At 36.5% G+C, this 24,392-nt stretch overlaps 1 protein-coding gene across 9 annotated transcripts in view; it reads left to right on the forward strand.

Moving 5' to 3' along the window:
* The window catches only part of LOC123529310 (ELKS/Rab6-interacting/CAST family member 1-like), a 423,378-nt gene that overhangs the window by 97,877 nt on the left and 301,109 nt on the right, over nucleotides 1–24,392 (forward strand). For all 9 annotated transcript variants that reach the window (XM_053521352.1, XM_053521353.1, XM_053521354.1 and 6 more), the window contains one exon: nucleotides 23,479–23,646. In XM_053521352.1, the coding sequence (XP_053377327.1) occupies nucleotides 23,479–23,646 (168 nt within the window). The remainder of the gene's footprint in view (nucleotides 1–23,478; nucleotides 23,647–24,392) is intronic.

Consider the following 24,392-nt stretch of genomic DNA (forward strand, 5'->3'; position numbering starts at 1 on the left):
ATTTTGAATAAAAGTAGATAAACGGAAACAGGCTGATTTGGACCGTGGCTGATTCGGACCATATATTTTGGCTGATTCAGACCACAAACTTTTATTTAACAGTCAATAATGACCATAAAATTTGGATGGTTCAGAATTTTCAAAAAATAATGTTGATTATAGCTTATATAGAGGTTTAACTTGAAGTAAAGACATAAAATATACACTGTACAAGCAGGTAAGAAGTTTTGACAAACTAAAATGCATCTAAGTAAGGACTTTAATTATTCTTTGCATCAGACATTAAACTTAATACTCATAAATTTTATTTTTACTCATAACATTAGTGTCAGGAAAACTTAAACAATTTGGGCCAAATAAGCCAAGTAAATTTGGTCCGAATCAGCCATGGTCCGAGTCAGCCTGTATTCAATAAAACGAATGCAACTACTTTGGATGGACAGTAGAAAACACAAATAGCTGTACAGAGCATTTTAACCAAAAATATTATAAAATAAGAGCTGAAAAACAAACGCTAACCTTGTTTAGCATTGTGCCCGACCTCTCTGTTCTGCTTAACATTTTTGGATAATTTTGATTTGCTGCGAAGTAAAATTTTGTCTGAAGTTCAGTTGCATTCCGGGTTACCCATCCTCACCAAGCAAACGAATGACGGGACTTATACACAAACCATAACACTGCTTGACAGAACAAATAGACAACCCGTATCCTCGATGATTTTATTGAATAACATTCCCTTCCAGAATCAACATCTTCCTAGATTGAATTGCAGAAAGCTAAAGTCCTGAACAAATTACATGAGTCACTTTCCGTTTCCTCAAGCGTTTCCGTTATAAAAACTTTTATGTAGTAATTGCAAATACAGTAAGCATACACTATACATTTGTACCATGGTCTCACGAACATAATAAAAGCCCAGTTAATAATAATAATCTTATAGATATGTCTTTTTGCAGTTATTCTCAAGAACAAGATGGTGTCGATTTAAGAAAAAATTAAAAAAGTAGTCCGCCAAGCTTTACAAGTCACTGACCTAATAAAGCAAAATTATTTGACCCCTTGATTTTTGCAACTAATTTGCATGAAGGTAGGATAAATATGTATACATATATAGACAATTCTGATTAAAAACAAGTTGGGTTTCAGTAATAAGTCCAGTAATTTTCCCTCATGACGTCAGAGTGTAAAAATAGCCGTAATATAGGTCATATTCATGCGCTTTGTTGTAGATGCTCTTATTTATGAGAGGATGTAGAAAGTGGATGCGCTTTGCCGTTTTGCACTAGGAAGTGACGGGCTTTCATTTTCCCGTCTTAATTCCATTGGAGGTGGAGCTTACACACCGCCCCAAAAATCAATAATTGTCTGCAAGCTTACTTGTTTGTGTATCGCCTTTGTTAAAGTTCGAATACATGTAGACATGTGACAATAAGGCAATCAGTACCGTGTCAAATTAGATTGTTTGCATAACAGTCATGTAACATTGGTCAGTCAACTATCAAACCGTTTAAGTTTGCACCAATTAAGCGGATGACACGAAGATTTGAGTGAATGAAGAATCAAACAACAGGCCCAGTTTTGTAATAAGTTGCAGCCTTTTTTCGTACATCACATTCATTACATCGGAATTAACGAAATGCCGGTGATTTAATAATTGTCTTTTTTATTATGTCTCCCCGAGGAGACATATTGTTTTTGCCCTGTCCGTCCGTCCGTCCGTACGTCACACTTCATTTCCGAGCAATAACTGGAGAACCATTTGACCTAGAACCTTCAAACTTCATAAGGTTGTAGGGCTGCTGGAGTAGACGATCCCTATTGTTTTTGGGGTCACTCCATCAAAGGTCAAGGTCACAGGGGCCTGAACATTGAAAACTATTTCCGATCAATAACTAGAGAACCACTTGACCCAGAATGTTGAAACTTCATAGGATGATTGGTCATGAAGAGTAGATGACCCCTATTGTTTTTGGGGTCACTCCGTCAAAGGTCAAGGTCACAGGGGCCTGAACATTGAAAACCATTTCCAATCAATAACTAGAGAACCACCTGACCCAGAATGTTGAAACTTGATAGGATGATTGGTCATAAAGAGTAGATGACCCTTATTGATTATGGGATCACTCCGTCAAAGGTCAAGGTCACAGGGGCCTGAACATTGAAAACCATTTCTGATCAATAACTAGAGAACCACTTGACCCAGAGTGTTGAAACTTCATAGGATGAGTGTACATGCAAAGTAGATGACCCCTATCTATTTTGGGGTCACTCCATTAAAGGTCAAGGTCACAGGGGCCTGAACATTGAAAACCATTTCCGGTCAGTAACTTGAGAACCACTTGACCCAGAATGTTGAAACCTGATAGGATGATTGGTCATAAAGAGTAGATGACCCATAACGATTTTGGGGTCACTCTGTGAAAGGTCAAGGTCACAGGGGCCCGAACATTGAAAACCATTTCCGGTCAGTAACTTGAGAACCACTTGACCCAGAATGATGAAACTTCATAGGATGATTGGTCATGCAGAGCAGATGAACCCTAACGATTTTAGGGTCACTCTGTTAAAGGTCAAGGCCACAGGGGCCTGAACATGGAAAACCATTTCCAGTCAATAACTTGAGAACCTCTCGACCCAGAATGTTGAAACTTCATAGGATGATTGTTCATGCAGAGTAAATGACCCTTATTGTTTTTGGGGTCACTCCGTTAAAGGTCAAGGTCACAGGGGTCTGAACATTGATAACCATTTCCGATCAATAACTTGAGAACCACTTGACCCAGGCTGTTGAAACTTCATAGGATGATTGAACATGCAGAGTAGATGACCCCCTATTGATTTTTGGGTCAGTCTATTAAAGTTCAAGGTCACAGTGGCCTGTTCATGTTTTTTGGAAATAACTTGAGAACCACTTGACCTACAATGTTGAAACTTAATAGGATGATTGGACATGCAGAGTAGATGACCCCTATTTATTTTGAGGTCACTTGATCAAAGGTCAAGGTCACAGGAGTCTGAACAGTGACTAGAGAACCACTAGGCCACGAGTGTTGAAATTTAGCGGGATGACTGGACATGCCAAGTAGATGATCCCTATTGCAGCCAACCATCAGTGTCTCTTTGACTTTCGCTTCTGACCCCTATTGACTTCTTGCCTATAGGACTTTGCATTGGGGGAGACATGCGCTTTTTTACAAAAGCATTTTCTAGTTTTATCCGTTTTCTACATGTATTCAAAATTATTTTTTAAGACTGTCCGCGTTTTTATGCCCCCACTTCGCGGGGTGCATATAGATTTGCCCTTGTCCGTCTGTCCGTCCGTCCGAAGTTCGTGACGCCCCTAGCTCAAAGTATTAGATATAAATTGATGAAACCTTGCATGAGTCTTTATCATGATATGAACTTGCGCACCTCCTATTTTTCGTCTGGCTCCGTCCCCTATTTTTATGGGTTTTTTTTTTAGTTATGGCCCCTGAAATAGTCAAATATGCAAATTTTCACCTTGTGACATGCCTAGCTCAAAAAGTATTTGATATAGATTCATGAAACCTTGCGTGAGTCTTAATCATGATGTGAACTTCGCACCTCCTATTTTTCATTTGGGTCCGCCCCCTGTTTTTAGCTCACCTGTCACAAAGTGACAAGGTGAGCTTTTGTGATCGCGAGGCATCCGTCGTCTGTCCGTCTGTGCGTGCGTGCGTCCGTAAACTTCTGCTTGTGACCATCTAGAGGTCACATTTTTTGTGGGATCTTTATGAAAGTTGGTCAGAATGTTCATCTTGATGATATCTAGGTCAAGTTTGAAACTGGGTCATGTGCCGTCAAAAACTAGGTCAGTAGGTCTAAAAATAGAAAAACCTTGTGACATCTCTAGAGGCCATATATTTCACAAGATCTTCTTGAAAATTGGTCAGAACGTTCACCTTGATGATATCTAGGTCAAGTTCGAAACTGGGTCACGTACCATCAAAAACTAGGTCAGTAGGTCAAAAAATAGAAAAACTTTGTGACCTTTCTAAGGGCCATATTTTTCATGGGGTCTGTATGAAAGTTGGTCTGAATGTTTATCTTGATGATATCTAGGTCAAGTTCGAAACTGGGTCACGTGCGGTCAAAAACTAGGTCATTAGGTCTAAAAATAGAAAAACTTGTGATCTCTCTAGAGGCCATACTTGTGAATGGATCTTCATGAAAATTGGTCAGAATGTTCATCTTGATGATATCTAGACCAAGTTTGAAACTGGGAGATGTGCCTTCAAAAACTAGGTCAGTAGGTCTAAAAATATAAAAAACGTTGTGACCTCTCTAGAGGCCATATATTTCCCAAGATCTTCATGAAAATTGGTCAGAATGTTCACCTTGATGGTATCTAGGTCAAGTTTGAAACTAGGTCACGTGCCTTCAAAAACTAGGTCAGTAAGTCTAAAAATAGAAAAACCTTGTGACCTCTCTAGAGGCCATATATTTCACAAGATCTTCATGAAAATTGGTCAGAACGTTCACTTGATGATATCTAGGTAAAGTTTGAAACTGGGTCACGTGCCTTCAAAAACTAGGTCAGTAGGTCAAATAATAGAAAAACCTTGTGACCTTTCTAAAGGCCATATTTTTCATGGGATCAGTATGAAAGTTGGTCTGAATGTTCATCTTGATGATATCTAGGTCAAGGTCGAAACTGGGTCACGTGCGGTCGAAAACTAGGTCAGTAGGTCTAAAAATAGAAAAACCTTGTGACCTCTCTAGAGGCCATACTTGTGAATGGATCTTCATAAAAATTGGTCAGTATGTTCATCTTGATGATATCTAGGTCAAGTTCGAAAGTGGGTCACGTGTCATCAAAAAGTAGGTCAGTAGGTCATATAATGAAAAAACTTTGTGACCTCTCTAGAGGTCATATTTTTCATGGGATCTGTATGAAAGTTAGTCTGAATGTTTATCTTGATGATATATAGGTTAAGTTTGAAACTGGGTCAACTGCGATCAAAAACTAGGTCAGTAGGTCTTAAAGTAGAAAAACCTTGTGACCTCTCTAGAGGCCATACCCTTGAATGGATCTTCATGAAAATTGGTCAAAATGTTCACCTTGATGATATCTAGGTCGAGTTTGAAACTGGGTCAACTGCGGTCAAAAACTAGGTCAGTAGGTCTAAAATTAAAAAAAACCTTTGGACCTCTCTAGAGGCCATATTATTCAATGGATCTTCATGAAAATTGGTCAGAAATTTTATCTGGATGATATCTAGGTCAAGTTCAAAACTGGGTCACATGAGCTCAGAAACTAGGTCACTATGTCAAATAATAGAAAAAACGACGTCATACTCAAAGCTGGGTCATGTGGGAACAGGTGAGCGATTCAGGACCATCATGGTCCTCTTGTTAGAGTTATGGCCCCTGAAATAGTCAAAAATGCACATTTTCACCTTGTGACACGCCTGGCTCAAAAAGCATTTGATATAGATTCATGAAACCTTGCGTGAGTCTTAATCATGATGTGAACTTGCACACCTCCTATTTTTCATTTGAGCCCGCCCCCTATTTTCAGAGTTATGGCCCTTGAAATAGTCAAAAATGCACATTTTCACCTTGTGACACACCTAGTTAAAAAAGTATTTGATTTGGATTCATGAAAACTTGCATCAGTCTTTATCATGATGTGAATTTGCGCACTTCCTATGTTTTGTCTGGCTCCGCACCCCTATTTATAGAGTTACGGCCCCTAAAGTAGTAAAAATGCACATTTTCACCTTGGGACGAGCCTAGCTCAAAAAGTATGTCATGTAAATTGATAAAACCTTGTATGAGTCTTTATCATGATATGAATTTGCACACTTTCTATTTTTCGTCTATGTCTGCCCCTTATTTTCAGAGTTATGGCCCCTGAAATAGTCAAAAATGCACATTTTCACCTTGTGACAGGCCGAGCTTAAAAAGTATTTGATATAGATTCATGAAACCTTGCATAGGTCTTAATCATGATATAAACTTGTGCACCTCATATTTTTCATTTGGGTCTGCCGCCTATTTTCAGAGTTATGGCCCCTGAAATAGTCAGAAATGCACATTTTGACCGTGTGACACAAGTAGCTCAAAAAGCATTTAATATAAATGGTTGAAAACTTGCATAAGTCTTTATCATGAAATAAACTTGCACATCTCTTATTTTCTTGGCTGGCTCTACCTCCTATTTTTAAAGTTATAGCCCATAAAATTGTAAAAAATGCACATTTTTACTTAATTATGTGCCCAGCTCAAAAAATATTTGATGTAAATTCATGAAACCTTGCTCGAGTCTTTATCATGATGTGACCTTGCACACTTGGCATTCTTCTTGAGAATCTTAGTGCTAATAACAGAGTTATAGCCCTTGAAATAGCCAAAATAGTTGATTTTTTGTTTATGATGCTCATAGCTCAAAAAGTATATGGCTTAGAATAACAATCCTTTTCATAAAATGTTTGTTGAGGCTGAACCCCATTAAGACTGCAAACATTTGAATTATTGCCCCTTATTTGTGACAAATGTACCAGTGGGGGGCACACCTGTGTCCTACAGACACATTCTATTTAATCTAGGTCATTAGGTCACATCATATAAAAACCTTGTTGACAGTCATTAAGGAAACATTTGGTAACTGATCTTCATAAACCTTTGTTGGAAGGTTTGTCTCTATGAAATCTAGGTCAGGTTTGAAATTTGTAACTAGGTCATTCTCGAGGAAACTAGGTCATTAGAAAAACTTTGTTAACACTGTAAGGGCCACTCCCGTGCAGAAATATTTTCCTGTTCTCAGGAAACCTATAATCCTGGGATATCCTGGGATTCTTTTAGCAAGGCTGCAAAAAAGTCCTGATAACAGGAGTTTAACACTAACAGACAGGACTTTTGATAGAAAAATTGTCCTGTTCACAGGAAAAAGACAGGACTTTTTCTAAAAGATACAGATTGAAAGATGGTAATTAATTTGAAACATGATCTTGTAATGGTGTAATAAGTTAATTACATCCTGGTGTTGAAGACCCATGTTTTGGGAGAAACTGTATCATAAAGTACTTCTGATTGTGGTGTTGTCAGTGTAACAGGAATATATTCTATAAATTTGTGGTAAGTTAGCAAATTATTTCTGTATAAACTTTTAGAAATAATACTAAATGTACTCCTTGATTTAATGATTTTACAAAACAATAAGGTATTTAGAAAAGTAGTTTACTCACTCTATGTCGTGAGTAAATCAATTATTCACTAATTTCATGTTCCTAACTACAAAAACAAGATGACCATGATGGTCCTGAATCGCTCACCTCTTCCCATATGACCCAGTTTTGAGTATGACGTCACTTTTTCTATTATCTGACATAGTGACCTAGTTTTTGAGCTCATGTGACCCAGTTTTGAACTTGACCTAGATATTATCAAGATAAAAATTCTGACCAATTTTCATGAAGATCCATTGAAAAATATGGTCTCTAGAGAGGTCAAAAGATTTTAATAATTTTAGACCTACTGACCTAGTTTTTGACCGCAGTTGACCCAGTTTCAAATTTGACTAAGATATCATCAAGATGAACATTCAGACCAACTTTCATACAGATCCCATGAAAAGTATGGCCTCTAGAGAGGTCACAAGGTTTTTTTATTATTTGACCTACTGACCTAGTTTTTTATGGCATGTGACCCAGTTTCAAACTTGACCTAGATATCATCAAGATGAACATTCTGACCAATTTTTATGGAGATCCATTCACAAGTATGGTCTCTAGAGAGGTCACAAGGTTTTTCTATTTTTAGACCTAATGACCTAGTTTTTGATCGCACATGACCCTGTTTCGAACTGGACCTAGATATCATCAAAATGAACATTCAGACCAATTTTCATACAGATCCCATGAAAAATATGGCCTTTAGAGAGGTCACAAGGTTTTTCTATTATTTGACCTACTGACCTAGTTTTTGACCGCACATGACCCACTTTCGAACTTGGCCTAGATATCATCAAGGTGAACATTCTGACCAATTTTCATGAAGATCTCATGAAATATATGGCCTCTAGAGAGGTCACAAGGTTTTTCTATTTTTAGACCTACTGACCTAGTTTTTGATCGCACATGACCCAGTTTCAAACTTGACCTAGATATCATCAAGATGAATATTCAGACCAACTTTCATACATATCCCATGAAAAATAAGGCCTCTAGAGAGGTCACAAGGTTTTTCTATTATTTGGCCTACTGACCTAGTTTTTGATGGCACGTGACCCAGTTTCGAATTTTACCTAGATATTATCAAGGTGAACGTTCTCACTAATTTTCATGAAGATCTTATGAAATATATTGCCTCTAGAGAGGTCACAAGGTTTTTCTATTTTTAGACCTACTGACCTAGTTTTTGATGGCACGTGACCCAGTTTCAAACTTGACCTAGATATCATCAAGGTGAACATTCTGACCAAGTTTTATGAAGATCTTGTGAAATATATGGCCTCTAGAGAGGTCACAAGGTTTTTCTATTTTTAGACCTACTGACCTAGTTTTTGAAGGCACGTGACCCAGTTTTGAACTTGACCTAGATATCATCAAGATGAACATTCTGACCAACTTTCATAAAGATCCCATGAAAAATGTGACCTCCTGAGTGGTCACAAGCAAAAGTTTACGGACGGACGCACGCACGCACGCACGGACGGACGGACGACGGACACCGCGCGATCACAAAAGCTCACCTTGTCACTTTGTGACAGGTGAGCTAACAACAAACAAAAATATAGGATACAGGTCTTAGTATTTGACAGCATTGCAGTGTCGAAAAAAATATGAATATATTTGTCTTGCAAATGTCAGATGGTACGATGTTGTGCGATGTGGTGATGATCGACCAGTAGAAGTGGGGTAAATGTGGTTATCTGTATCTTTGTGCACCACTCAGCCTGAAAACATACTATCAAAACTTAAGGCAAACATACAATCAGATGTACATGAAAATCTAAACTGTAAAAATTCGTTTTCTTTTAGGTCCCGAATGAAACAAATGTAATAACTCGAACTCAACTAATCTGGAATAGTTAAACAGCATATAAGATGGCCATTCTGGTCTCTCTCAGCTTCGTTGAACAATCACAAAATAAGAAAAATGTGCAGTGTGTAAAACATAACATTCTTTCTAGGTAAAATCAAAATAAAATGAAAACTAGCTCAAAAGAGGATAAAGGCAATTTCCATTTGATAACGAAAGAATAATATTGCATGGGGAAAAACAGCATAAAATATATTTATATAGAATTAAATGCAGTCTTGTGAATGTTACTTTTCTAAATGTGGATACCGAGTCTGGCATGATGAATTCAAATGTTCTCATATAATGTTAAATGTATATCTGCCTTTAAAGTTCTAGTTATACATGAATACTCAACAGTAATAATTATCAAGAAATATAAGGTACGTAACTGTGAACCTTATTTTCTATCAGAACATAAAAGAGACGTAATGTCTGGCCTGAGGAATCTCTCTAGAACTAAATGATTACTCTTATTTAAATCACAGTCAAAAAATCAAGTCTGCCTTTGATATTCGAATACTGCTACAAGCCATTAGCAATAACTATTAAGAAACTTGAAATGTCTGTAAGGGTGGGTGGGAGGGAATAAACAAATAATCAAAATACTTGTTATGCTGTCAAATATTCAACCTCCAGTGAAGAATTATCAGTTAACAATCACTTAGACCACGATAATCCGTAAATAGCCAATCTCAAAGCAGACTTGTACCCGTCTATATTTCATATACAACAGTAGCGTTGTATATATATCGGGGGAAACTTGGGCAAAAAACGCATGAATTTCGTGTCAATTTACCATCTAACAATACAGGCTAACGCCGGAGTTAAATGACCTTGCAATATTCTCACCAGTTATCAATGGGATAAAGAATAAGATTGACCTGAAGGTAAATTCAGTTAACAATGTCTAAATAATAATATCGTAAAAATGACCCCATGTTATTGGATATCAATAAAAGGGTTCACATGACTGAAATACAAGACAGGAATAACTATATAAAAATCAAATTGAATTACAAGAAACTCCGTATGTGTAGTGTAGAACCAACTGGGTAAATACGTAATTTACACATTCACTGAAACGTTTCCAACAGTTGTAACTTTTTATGTTCACTTGTTATAAAATAGACATGTCAGCATGATCCTTACATTTGCAAACAACTGGATCCAGTTGTTCGAAACTTTAACAGGTGATTGAGCTAATGGTCGATTAACTTTATTAGTATATTTCGACAGTTTAGAAAACTTAAAAAAACAAATGTACTTGTTAAGGATTATAAACACTAAATCATCTTTACAGTAAAATTAAAACATCATACTAGTGTTTCCCACCCACCAAGACTAGTATCCTGAATAGAAATTTAACAGGCGGTTAGTTTAACAGCTTAATGCAGGGGTCGTGGGTTCGAGCATCATTGGGGCCACGACCATGACTTCTCATATGACACCAGTACTGGTTTTCCCAGGAAGCGGACTCGAGAGAGGTTACAATAAGCTTAAAGCTTTCATCACAATCGAGCTAAAACAAATTAGTATAATCTAAACTAAACTAAACTAACAGCCCGTTAAAGTTTCGAACACTGGGCCCTGTTAGAAAGTACAACAACTACATCATTCTTACAAGAAAGGCATGATATAGTAAAAACTGTTCGTAGTCCTACGAGCATCTACGCATTAACTACCTTAGATACCCATGTATAATGCGCACCCGTGTATAATGTGCACCCCCGATTTTGGCCCAAAATCCTGGGAAAAAAACATTTTTGGTCAATTTTGAGGTGGATGGAAAACGAAAGTAGAGTTTACATCGACACTGGTAATAAATTTTATTTCCGCGGCGGAGAGCAGCATCGGTCTCGCGGTACTATCGATTTTTGTTTTCTCGAAAATAAAACCAGTAAATATTGTTTTATTTGTTGTTTTACCTTTTTAATTAACTATTTTGAATAAATAAACAGCAGCTGATTCAATATTTCGGAATGGTATCTTTCAAAATGACATGAGCTTCTCAATTCAAACCAATAACAAAAGGTGTGATAGTCTTTTTGTCACGATAAAATAGCCAGTAATTACCGGCAATTAACGTGTCACCTCGTGTCAATTATGTTGTTCACAGTTTGATCTCGGTTAAAGATAATTCTCGATCTTTAATTAGTATCATAATTTTTGTGATTTATTAACATTTCTTTCATCAAAATACTTTTAGATGTATGTGAAATTAATTTTGTTTGAAAGAAAAATAAACCATTCGATCTTTTATGGAACGTAACGGCAATCTTAGATTTTAGCGGTGACAGTAAGCACGGGGAGTAGTTTCCCTTTACCAAAATGGCAAACATCGGTAACAAACTTGTTGTACCCCCCGACAACAAAGTTGTAAGGGGGGGTATACTGGTTTCTGGTTGTCTGTCTGTATGTCCGTCTGTCCGTAGATGCAGTCTTGTGCGCACCATCTCTCCTTATCCCCTTGACAGAATTTAATGAAACTTCACACAAGTGATCAGTACCAACAGTAGTTGTGCATGGGGCATGTTACGTTCTTTTAGAAAAAAAAATTGCAGAGTTATGGGACTTTGTTTTTTTGTTACTATACTATATACATAGACACAATCTTGTGCGCACCATCTCTCCTCATCCCCTTGACACAATTTAATGAAACTTCACACAAGTGATCAGTACCAACAGTAGTTGTGCACGGGGCATGTTAGGTTCTTTTAGAAAAAAAATTTGCAGAGTTATGGGACTTTGTTTTTTTTGTTGCTATACTATATACATAGACACAATCTTGTGCGCACCATCTCTCCTCATCCCCTTGACACAATTTAATGAAACTTCACACAAGTGATCAGTAACAACAGTAGTTGTGCATGGGGCATGTTAGGTTCTTTCAGCGACAAAAATTGCAGAGTTATGGGACTTTGTTTCTTGTTAACATACTATGTACATACAGTCTGCATATGCAATCTTGTGCGTGCCTAATCTACCAAACCCTTGCACACAATTTAATGAAACTTCACACAAGTGATCAGTACCAACCCTAGTTGTGCATGGTACATATTACATTCTTTTAGATAAATATTCTACATAGTTATGGGACTTTGTTTTTTGTTACTATACTGTATACATACAGTCTATATACATACAGTCCACATAATTATGCAATCTTGTGTGCGTCAAATTGCAATGTACTGTGTCAGTGCATGCGGAGGGTACATTCATCACCTTTAGTGATAGCTCTAGTTTTGAAGTTGGAAAATTGTCTATACCTGTGTATTATGCGCACCCACGATTTGGGGGTGGTCCCGGGGGTAAAAAAACTGCGCATTATACATGGGTATCTATGGTATATCGTGATAAACAAAATAAATAAATAAATAAACACCGACACTGGTTCCTGTTTTTATAAGAACAAAAAATGAATATAAGCATAATTATTTTGTCACTTTATACCGATTGTTGAAATGTGATTTCTAATAGAATCTGATAACTTGTATGTGATTATGTATATTACCAGTACGCACTAGTCCAAACTTAAAATACCAGATTACTTCAAACAACAGTAATTTTTTTTTTATCCAACATGTTTACCTCCGATTTGCTGTCAGCCTTTTTTGTAGTTTCGGAACCTGGCTATCTTCTTGAATCAACATGCAAACTCCTCACAAAAACTAATTGTTCAGCAGTTTAATTTTTAGTATTTTTGAGAAATCCTTATCTAACTGTTTAGCATTTGCGATTGCAAATGACTCAAAGTGTTAATGAACGTCAGATTTTAGTAAATCCGGTATTTGAGTAAAACTGAATTTATACAAAATAACCTGCATTCTTTCATATGCCCTACTGACAAATAAGCGCTAACGGTACAAAGATAATATCACTCTTATAAAAACACCTTAATCCTAATTTCTATAGAACGCGTGGGACAGTTTTCAATAATTGCAGTTTTTATGTCACATGGTCTAAGTCGGATAGACAACTCGTGCCGTTGTCTAAGGGATATATACAACTCACTTTGCTCGTTGTATATATCCCGTAGACAACGGCACTCGTTGTCTATCCTATACTTATATAGTGCACTGAAAACATGAGAAAATCGTGAATTGCAAGCAGAAAACGCGGTAAAATAACTACCGGGAACTGGAGACAAAAATAGTTAGCAGACGATGAAAAACTTAAATAATTTAATTTTCTTTAAAATCAGTCAGAGTATTAAAAAGTGAAATGTGTTACTACAGTTCAGGTTATCTGTACATGCATGCTTGATCAAAGACAGTTTCACTGTAGTGAACAGATCATAGAATGATAAGATCTTTTTGCTCAGTATGAAGCTCTTAATTTGATGGTTCTAGACTAAATAGTAGTATTTGTCCCCCCCCCCGACAACAAAGTTGTAAGGGGGGGTATACTGGTTTCAGGTTGTCTGTCTGTCTGTCTGTCCGTCTGTCCGTAGACGCAATCTTGTGCACACCATCTCTCCTTATCCCCTTGACAGAATTTAATGAAACTTCACACAAATGATCAGTACCAACAGTAGTTGTGCATGGGGCATGTTAGGTTCTTTTAGAAAAAAAAATTGCAGAGTTATGGGACTTTGTTTTTTTGTTACTATACTATATACATAGACACAATCTTGTGCACACCATCTCTCCTCATCCCCTTGACACAATTTAATGAAACTTCACACAAGTGATCAGTACCAACAGTAGTTGTGCATGGGGCATGTTAGGTTCTTTTAGAAAAAAAAATTGCAGAGTTATGGGACTTTGTTTTTTTGTTACTATACTATACACATAGACACAATCTTGTGCGCACCATCTCTCCTCATCCCCTTGACACAATTTAATGAAACTTCACACAAGTGATCAGTAACAACAGTAGTTGTGCACGGGCCATGTTAGGTTCTTTCAGAAAAAAAATTTGCAGAGTTATGGGACTTTGTTTTTTTGTTACTATACTATATACATAGACACAATCTTGTGCGCACCATCTCTCCTCATCCCCTTGACACAATTTAATGAAACTTCACACAAGTGATCAGTAACAACAGTAGTTGTGCATGGGGCATGTTAGGTTCTTTCAGCGACAAAAATTGCAGAGTTATGAGACTTTGTTTCTTGTTAACATACTATGTGCATACAGTCTGCATATGCAGTCTTATGCGTGCCTAATCTACCAAACCCTTACACACAATTTAATGAAACTTCACACAAGTGATCAGTACCAACCCTAGTTGTGCATGGTGCATGTTACATTCTTTTAGATAAATATTCTGCATAGTTATGGGACTTTGTTTTTTGTTACTATACTGTATACATACAGTCTATATACATACAGTCCACATAATTATGCATTCTTGTGTGCGTCAAATTGCAGTGTACTGTGTCAGTGCTTGCGGGGGGTACATTCATCACCTTTAGTGATAGCTCTAGTTTCACCTAGATTTTTTTTTTGCCATGAGTGCACATATTTGAGCTGATTTAAGATGTGCCAAGAAATTAATATTTCTGCTATGACAGGTTGTATTGTTTCAATGTACATGATGTATGCCTTTTAACTACAAAATATTTTTTAATATTAGGAAATGATAATCCTTATATTCTTACTGTAAATACTATTGAACTTTAACAGTCAGTTTGTTAACTGTATTTCCAGCTAAAGAGAATTTCAAATCATGTTTACAAGGTATTCAATTACATGCTCTGGGGTTTCCTGAAGATAGGACAATTGTCCTGAGATTTCATGTCATCAGGAATTCCTGGGATTTCCTGAAGACAGGACAATTGTCCTGGGATATCCTGACTTCAAGAATTCCTGGGATTTCCTGAGAACAGGACAATATTATACTTTTATCTCCTGTCTTCAGGAAATCTCAGGACATTCCTGGGAATTTCATTTTCAGGATAGCAGGATTGGATTTCTCAGATGTCCTGTTTTTTTCCTGTTTATAGGAAAATCTTCGGTTTGTCCCATTCCCATTTAACGGCGTGAAAAGTCCCAGGACTATCCCGGGAATTCCTGAGATATTTTCAGGACATTATCCCAGGATAGTCCTGGGACTTCGAGGGATAATCTCAGGATTTCCTGTTGCATTTTTGCAAGGGCAAAAAATTTTCAACCTGATCATCAAAAATATTTGTCAGAATGTTTGTCTGCAAGTTTAAAAGTGGAGTAAATGAGGTAAAAACTATTATTCCCAACCTCCGATAGTTTACATAGGAACTAGAAAACAAGAATCACTTGTGTTTTTGGTATAAGCCGTAGGGAACCGACAGACCGACTGTTTTAATTTTACCAACACAACATCTTATACACTTTTCCCACATTATTTCAAGGTTAACATAAACCATTATTTATACATGACAAAGCTCAGCATAATCAAGAAATTACAACAAAAAATTAATATCAAATGTATCAGATTCATATTGAAGGTAACATATTTTTCAGCCCTAATGACTTAAAAACAAACGTCTGTCATGTTCTGTTCCCAAGGCAGAATGGGAAAAACCTCTCACTCTGAAAACTTCATGCAGAAAACAAACCGACAGCTATCAGAGTTACTGGACAAAGGGAAATAAATTTTCATCTGATTCATCAATTCAGACAACGAAAATTGCATACCAGGTCAAAGAATTGAAAAACTTGGTTAATGATCTACCTGATTTACTTAAAACATGGTCAGATGTTTGTCTGTAGGCCAAATTAACTTGTGAAAACTAGGCAAGGAGAGTTATACTGGGCCTTCAGAGTCATTTCAGGGGAGTACATGTTAAATGTTTTTATACGCCTGTTTAAAAAATGGGACGTATTATGGGAATGCCTTGGGCGGATGGGCGGGCGGCGTCCACAAACTTTGTCCAGAGCATATCTTCTTCATGCATGGAGGGATTTTGATGAATCTTGGCACAATTGTTCACCGTCATGAGACGGAGTGTCATTTGTCCGGAGCATATCTTCTTCATGCTTGGAGGGATTTTGATGTAACTTTGCATAATAGTTCACCATCATGAGACAGAGTGTCGTGCGCAAGAACCAGGTCCCTAGGTCTAAGGTCAAGGTCACACTTAGAGGTCAAAGGATACAAGAATGAAAACTTTGTACGGAGCATTTCTTCTTCATGCATGGAGGGATTTTGATATAACTTGGCACAAATGTTCACCACCATGAGAAGGAGTGTCATGCGCAAGAGTGAGGTCCCTAGGTCTAAGGTCAAGGTCACAGAGGCCAAAGATCAGATACAAGAATGACTTTTTTTGGAGCATTTCTTCTTCATGCATGGAGGGATTTTGATGTAACTTGGCACAATTGTACACCATCATGAGACGGAGTGTCATGCACAGGTCTCTTCTTTAGAATTACTTCCCTTTGTTGTTACTATATATAGCTTATATTTTTACTTTTTCATTACTAGTCATAGGGAAAAATTGAGACCACTTTTCTGTAGTACAACATGCATGTTACGTCCAATTTTGAGGTGTATTTTGACCTATGGTAAGAATTTTTGTGTGGACTTACAATTTTTAGCTCAACTTTTCGAAGAAAAAGTAGAGCTATTGCACTCGCCCCGGTGTTGGCGTGGGCGTCGCCGTTGGTTAAAGTTTTTGATAAAGTCAAATATCTATGTTACTATCAATGCTATTGACTTGAAACTAAAAATAGTTATTAACTAGCAAAGTCTACACCAGGAGAAACAGTCCCTATAACTCTGATTTGAATTTTGACAGAATTATGACCCTTTTTAACTTAGAATTTTTGGTTCAAGTTTTTGATAAAGTCAAATATCTCTGTTACTATCAAAGCTATTGACTTGAAACTTAAAATACTTATTTGCCATCAAAGTCTACACCAGGAGAAACAGTCCCCATAACTCTGATTTGAATTTTGACAGAATTATGCCCCTTTTTAACTTAGAGTTTTTTGTTAAAATTTTTGATAAAGTCAAATCACTGTTACTATTAAAGCTTTTGACTTGAAATGCAAAAAGTTATTCATTATCAAAGTCTACACAAGGAGACACAATTCCCAGAACTCTGATTTGAATTTTGAGAGAATTATGTCCCTTTTTAACGTAGAATTTTTTGTTAAAATGTTTGATAAAGTCAAATATCTCTAATACTATCAAAGCTTTTGACTTGAAACTCAAAATACCTATTTACCATCAAAGTCTACACCAGGAGAAACATTCCCCATAACTCTGATTTGAATTTTGATATAATTTTGTCTCTTTTTTTGATAAAGTTTTGTTAAAATTTTTGATAAAGTCAAATATCACTGTTACTATTAAAGCTTTTGATTTGAAACTCAAAATGGTTATTTACTATCAAAGTCTACACCAGGAGACACAATTCCCATAACTCTGGTTTGAATTTTGACAGAGTTATGTTCCTTTTTAACTTGTAATTTTTTTATTGGCAAAGCTCTAATTCAGTCAAGCACTGAGAAAAGTCGAGCGCACTGTCTTACGGACAGCTCTTGTTTTTTTTGGGAGAGTGGGGGGGGGGGGGGGGGGGGGGGGGGTTCAAGATTAACTTCCCTTAGTTGTTACTGTAAATAACTTATATTGTAACTTTTTTATAATTGACCATAGGGAAAAACCAAGACCACTTTTCTGTGGTACAACATAGATGTTACTTTCAAATTTTAAGGTATCTCTACCTGGTAAGGAGTTTTTTTGTGGACTTAGAAAAACAAAAGAATTACAATAATTACTAAACAACCACAAAATTAAAATTCCATTTGCAAATACAGATGCTATTTGCTAATTTGCTATTATTATTATTATTATCTTTATTTCCTCCATAACTGAAGAGCATTTACATGATAAATATATAAGTACAGGAAAGGAACACATTATAAACACAATATAAATACGAACATTTGTCATAAATAACTATAAATGTAACGTAGTATTATAGTTACAATATATATACAAGTGCATTTGTCATGAGAAACAACAATATGGATATCAATATAATATATATAACCGATTAAAACCAAACAGATGAAAAAAAAAAAAAAGTAGCACACAGAATAAGACAGCCTTAATCGAAACGAAACATTAAGAGGACTTGGATGTGCAATGAAATTTAATCTCAAAAGTAGTTGATGATAACATCGCAGTCTTACGTATGATACGAAAGTGTAAGATCGCTAATGTTTCATGCTTAATGCAAAAAGTAAGATAAAAAATGGTATATTTTAGTGACATATTAAATTATAAGAATAACCATCAACACAGTCACATAGCAAACATGTAATATAATTTGAGTAAAAATCAGATTGCGGTGTGAACAGCTATACAATAATCTACAACGGATATTGGTCTATAAAGAACAGAACTTCTCATAGACATGTATAGTTTTTACTTCAAATTGTTTTACCCCTAATAGCTTTGATAGGTTTACCCATAATACTGCTCTTGAACTGTCTTTTTTCTCGCAGAATAATGCAATATGCAGAGCAATGGTTTCTGTAAGTAAGTCACAATTTACGCACTTTACTTCGTAATTTCTAGAAAAAAACTTACAAAGCAGTTTAAATGCTGAGGCACATTGTATCTGATATGATTTGAACTGGCGACTAAACCTCCATAGAATACATGACTCATATTTCGAATGTACTTGGAAAAAACCTGACACTCAGACTGGCATGGCATAAAATTCTATGTCGCCAGTTGAATTCCACGGTTTTATGAACGGCTGATTTGACAATTGTTTTCCACGCATGAGATGATGGAATAATTTTCCGGTGTGCATATAGTTTCTCAAGTAAGTGCTTAATCTGTAGCGCCCTAGTATCCTATATATGTCTAGGACAAAGCCCGACACTTTTCTTGGTTCCAACATATAGGACGTTAGTCTCGAGGCAAATACTTGTTTTATCTTAAATTTTGTATTTAGGCGACACAACAAACCAAAGAAAAGAAGTTTCCTCTTATCAATAATTGTGCTAATCGGGTATATGCCGAGACTACTTAAGATAATATCGGTTCTTGAACTTGTCGGTACGCTTTGAATATATTTGATGCATTGGCAATGGGTCCGTTCCAAGGGAGCTAATTGTGTATCTGTAATGTCACTCCATAATTCGCTCCCATACAATGCCCGCGGTAATACAACCGTTTCATATATTTTCTTAGATGTTAGTGGGTTTAGTCCATGTTTTTGTATCCCACAATCCGCAGTGCTATAGAAAGTTTTACGAAGTTTTGTACAACTTTCGTCTATGTTTTCGTTTAAAGATAGCGATTTATTACACAACACTCCCAGATGTAAATAACGCTCAGTTTCATTAATTTCACTGTTTCCAAGTTTCCATACACGCGATATTTTACTTTTATCATTGAAAACAACAACTTTGCACTTGTCTGTATTGTATAAATAACGTTCATTTTGTGAGTTCTTATAACATAAGTCAAGAAGGTTGTCCAGACTGTGTTTTACGTAAGATATAATCACCATGTCATCAGCCGAAGTTGGACAGCCGCAACGTATATCGTTCAACGTGAAGCAGTATTCACTATTTTCAATTTCATTCATTAAGTGGTCAATGAATACAAGGTAGAGATACAGACTGAGGCATTGGCCTTGTCGAGTTCCTTGCAAAATTGGGAACCAGTCAGATGTATAACCTTGAGATTTTACACAGCTGAAGCAATCTGTAAAAAAGGACACCACTGATTTGAATATTGTTATATCGATGCCGGTATTGTATAATTTAATAAGCGTTAAGGAAATCCAGGTTCTGTCAAACGCTTGTTTTGCATCTAAGAAACATGTGTACATTGGGGAGTTGTTTTCCGTGACATAGTAAATACATTCACGCATCATATATGATGTCATAAGGCAGTTCACATTTTTTGGAAACCCTCCCTGCGATGAGTTAAAATTCAGCTTTCCATCCTTTTCAGTAAATTGCATTAGCACTTTTTCATACAGTTTTAGGACACAAGAACACAATGAAATTGCCAGATAGCTATTCGGGTCAGTTTTCTTTTTGTTTCCTCCTTTGAAAAGTGTTGTGATTATTCCTTTTTTCAAGTCGACAGGTGTGTGTGAAAAGGTAAGCATATCGTTAAAAAATTTTACTAATACGCTCCATAATAGGGGTCCACCATGTATATTTTCATAAAATATTTTATCATTTCCACAGGCCTTGCCCCTTTTGCAAGATTTTAGAGCATTCAAAATCATTTCTTCGTTCACTTTATGCTGTTTTCCACACTTATGCGTTAATGATGCTTTTAATGATTTCAGTTCATTTTCGACTTCAATTTTATACGTCGGATTGAAGGATGCGTCATGTGTGGGCGAATAAAGTTCACTGAAATAGTTTTTCCACCCGGTATTAATTTGCTTAGGATCGTTTAACATTTTGCCATTAAAGTTCATTTCAAATCAGGTGTTAAATGATTTCTTTTTCCATCGCTTATTTATCAATTTCCAGAATTCATTATTATCGTATTCTGCAGCAGTATCAATTTCCTCTTCCTGGTTCTGTAGATAGCGGAATACGGTCTCCCTGTGAGAACTCCTAAAGAATCGCTTAGCCTTTTTATAGTTGCTATAGGAGAACGTCTCTTTAGACTGGTTTTCATTTAACCATATTTGCCTTTTTTCTTTCATATCATTATGGAGTGACGTCATATAATATAGGGCTTAAAGCGTACTTTAGGTATATGTAAGTCTGTCGCTAGATTGATTATAAGAAGTATTGCTGAGTATAGGTCATCTATTTCCTGAGTATTGCTTATTTTAAGTTTCAGGGCACACTTTAACACGTCACTATCGTCTAAGAATGCTCTGTATGCATCTAAATTTTCCTGCTTGACATTTCGCCAATTTATCACATTATAACGGGTACTCGTGTGCTCTGTTTCTACCTCCGCATGTATATAATAAGTACAAACAATAGGTCGATGTGTGGAAACATTAAGCGCATCGTCATATAAAATTTGACAATCAATTACATTTTGTAAAAATGTATCCTCAACAATAATATGATCTATAAGTGTTTGTCTATCACTGTTATAAGGTACATTGCTGAACTTCAATCCGTGGCACGCATCAAGTGTATTAATTGATTTAAGATCAAATTTTGCTATAAGTTTTGATAGCATTTTGCTTCTAGAATCTATATTGATCGTGGTTTGAGTGCGATTTGATTCCAGTTCAGCATTGTAATCACCCATGATAAACAATGCGCCTTTATTTTGATATGTACATATAATATTTTCTAACTCTTCAAGGTATTGCTTAAACAATAGTATAGAATGATTTTTACAAGGAAAGTACACTTGTACTATAAATATATAACAGCCTGGTGTTGTCATAATTTGAATACCGATGAAAGTTTCACAGTTTAGTTCTAGTGTGGTTACTGCTGAGTTTAAGTTTCTATGCCATAGAAGAGCAAGGCCTCCTTTGCCTACTTCCAATGTTTCAAAAAAGATATAGCAACATGCAAGACAAAGTGTTAAAGACACATGAGGCAGTTTCTTGTACGAGAGATGGGGCAAAAATTTCCCAGTAATAGAATTTGTTCAAACTGTGTATATGAACACAGTTTCATGTTAGAAACAGAAAAAATGCAAACACAATCATAGGTCACCATGCTTGTTTAGGAGTTACCTGCCCTTAAAACTGGGTTTTTGTCAAGCCCGCTTGCAGTGAGCTCGATATAGTGGCCACTTTTGGTGGTTCGGTGTATGTGCGTGTGTCTGTCCGATTTTGTCTGGACCATAACTTTGACATGCATGGACCAATCTTGTTTATATTTGGCACAAATCTTTACATCAATGAGAAGGCATGTCAAGTGCAAACCCCATTTTCCTATCTCAAAGGTCAAGGTCACAGTTGGAGGTCAAAGGTCAAATTGAAGTTTGTCCGGAGCATTTCTTCATGCATGGTGGGATATTGCTGTAACTTGGCATGAATGTTCACCATTATGAGACCAAGTGTCATGGACATCTCCTCCATAACCACTGAAAGGATTTTGATGAAACTTGACATGGATGTTCCTTGGATGGTCCCCTACCAAAATTTTTCAAACGGTTCTGCTTGGTTGCACACAGAGGCCGCCAGAGCTAAAAATAGAAAAATCTTCAAAAGACATCTCCTCCTAAACCGATGGTCTGATTTCACACAAATGGTCCTTATGTCACCCTCTGCCAAGATTCAAAATATATTGATTCGTCAAAAAACATGGCCACCAGAGCTAAAAATAGAAAAATCTTCAAATGACATCTCTTCCTAAACTGATGGTCCTTGTTTTTGAAATGATTTCACCCAAGTGGTCCTTATGTCACCCTCTACCAAGATTGTTCAAATTATATTGATTTGTCAAAAAACATGGTCGCCAGTGGGCATGGTCACTTTTCCCTATATGTATATATTGGAAACTTTAAAAATTTTCTTGTGTGAAACTACTGGCCCGATTTTAGAATAATTGTACACAAATGGTGCTTGTGTGACCCTCTACCAAGATTATTCAAATTATTTTGATTTGTCAAAAAACATTGCCGCCAGAGGGCATGGTCACTTTTCCCTATATGTATATAGTGGAAACTTTAAAAATCTTCTTGTTTGAAACTACTGGCCTGATTTTAGAATAATTTTACACAAATAGTCCTTATGTCACTCTCTACCAAGATTGTTCATATGTATATAGTGGAAACTTTAAAAATCTTCTTGTGTGAAACTGCTAGCCGGATTTTAGAATAATTTTACACAAATGGTCCTTGTGTGAACCTCTACCAAGATTGTTTAAATTATTTTAAATTGTCAAAAAACATGGCTACCAGAGGGTGTCGTCACTTTTCCCTGTATGTATATAGTGGAAACTTTAAAAATCTTCTTGTGTGAAACTGCTAGCCCGATTTTAAAATGCTTCTTGTGTGACCCTCTACCAAGATTATTCAGATTATTCAGATTTGTCAAAAAACATGGCTGCCAGGGGGCGTGGTCACTTTTCTCTTTATGTATACCATACTTGTCCAAATTATTGCCCTAAGGTCAAAAGATAGCCAACCCCTGTGTCTGAAATGTACATACTATAGGCTTTTATATTAGAAACTTTGAAAATCTTCTCTGAATCAATAATAGCTAGAGCCTTGATATTTGGCGTGTGATATCAGATTTGCAATGTCTACCTTAATTTTTCAAATTATTGCCCTAGGTTCAAAAGTGTGTGTGACATGTATGTTATATAGGTTAACATAGAAGAAACCTAACTTTTTACTTATATAAGCACACTTGAAGCCATGTACACAGGTAAGTGCTTTAGGGTCTTGTTTCATAATTCTGTTTCTAACATGACACTTATATAATGTTCATATACAAAGTTTGAACAAATTATTGGGAAATTTTTTACCCAAAACTACTGCATACGCCTGAAAATATTTATACTGAAAATAGAAATTTTGAATATTTTTAGATTGATGATCTTAGAGAAAGATTAAAAGAAAAGGATAACATTATTGATAAGAAGGCTGAAAATGCACAGACACTGTCAGTTGATAAACGCAAAGTAGAACTAGAGTGTGCTGAACTCAAAGACAACCTTAATATCAAGGAACGGAAAGTGAATGTTCTTCAGCGCAAAGTTAGTATGCTACTTTTTTTTAAAAGCTCACCTGAGCACAAACTGCTCATGGTGAGCTATTGTGATCACACTGTCTGTGGTAAGTCAATCCGGTCATACATCTGTCGTCAACAATTTTTATGCCCCCAAAGGGAGGCATATTAGTTTTCAACTGTCTGTCCGTCCGTTCATTCGTCACAACCTTAACTTTTTGCATGAAGGCCAACGTTAACTTTTGCATGAAGACACTTTACTCGTGAACCACTGCACCCAGGACCTTCAAACTTTACACGCTGATAGTACTTATTGAGTACACGACCCGTACTGACTCTGGGGTCACTAGGACAAAGGTCAAGGTCACAGGGGCCAATGTTAACTTTTTGCATGAAGGCACTTTACTCGCGAACCACTGCACCCAGGACCTTCAAGCTTCACATGCTGATAGTACTTATTGAGTACACGACCCCTACTGGCTTTGGGGTCACCAGTTAGGTCAAGGCACAGAGGCCAATGTTAACTTTTTGTATGAAGGCACTTTACTCGCGAACTACTGCACCCAAGACCTTTAAACTTCACATGCTGATAGTACTTATTGAGTACACGACCCCTATTGACTTTGGGGTCACCAGGTCAAAGGTCAAGGTGCTGCGGGGGGCATTTGTTGCTATTAGTGACAGCTCTTGTTTTAAATGACATCTCCTCCAAAACCACTGAATGGATTTTGATAAAACTTGGCCTGAATGTTCCTTGAGTATTTCTCTACCAAA

The sequence above is a fragment of the Mercenaria mercenaria genome, chromosome 13 (assembly GCF_021730395.1).
Source record: "Mercenaria mercenaria strain notata chromosome 13, MADL_Memer_1, whole genome shotgun sequence".
Classification (NCBI taxonomy): domain Eukaryota; kingdom Metazoa; phylum Mollusca; class Bivalvia; order Venerida; family Veneridae; genus Mercenaria; species Mercenaria mercenaria.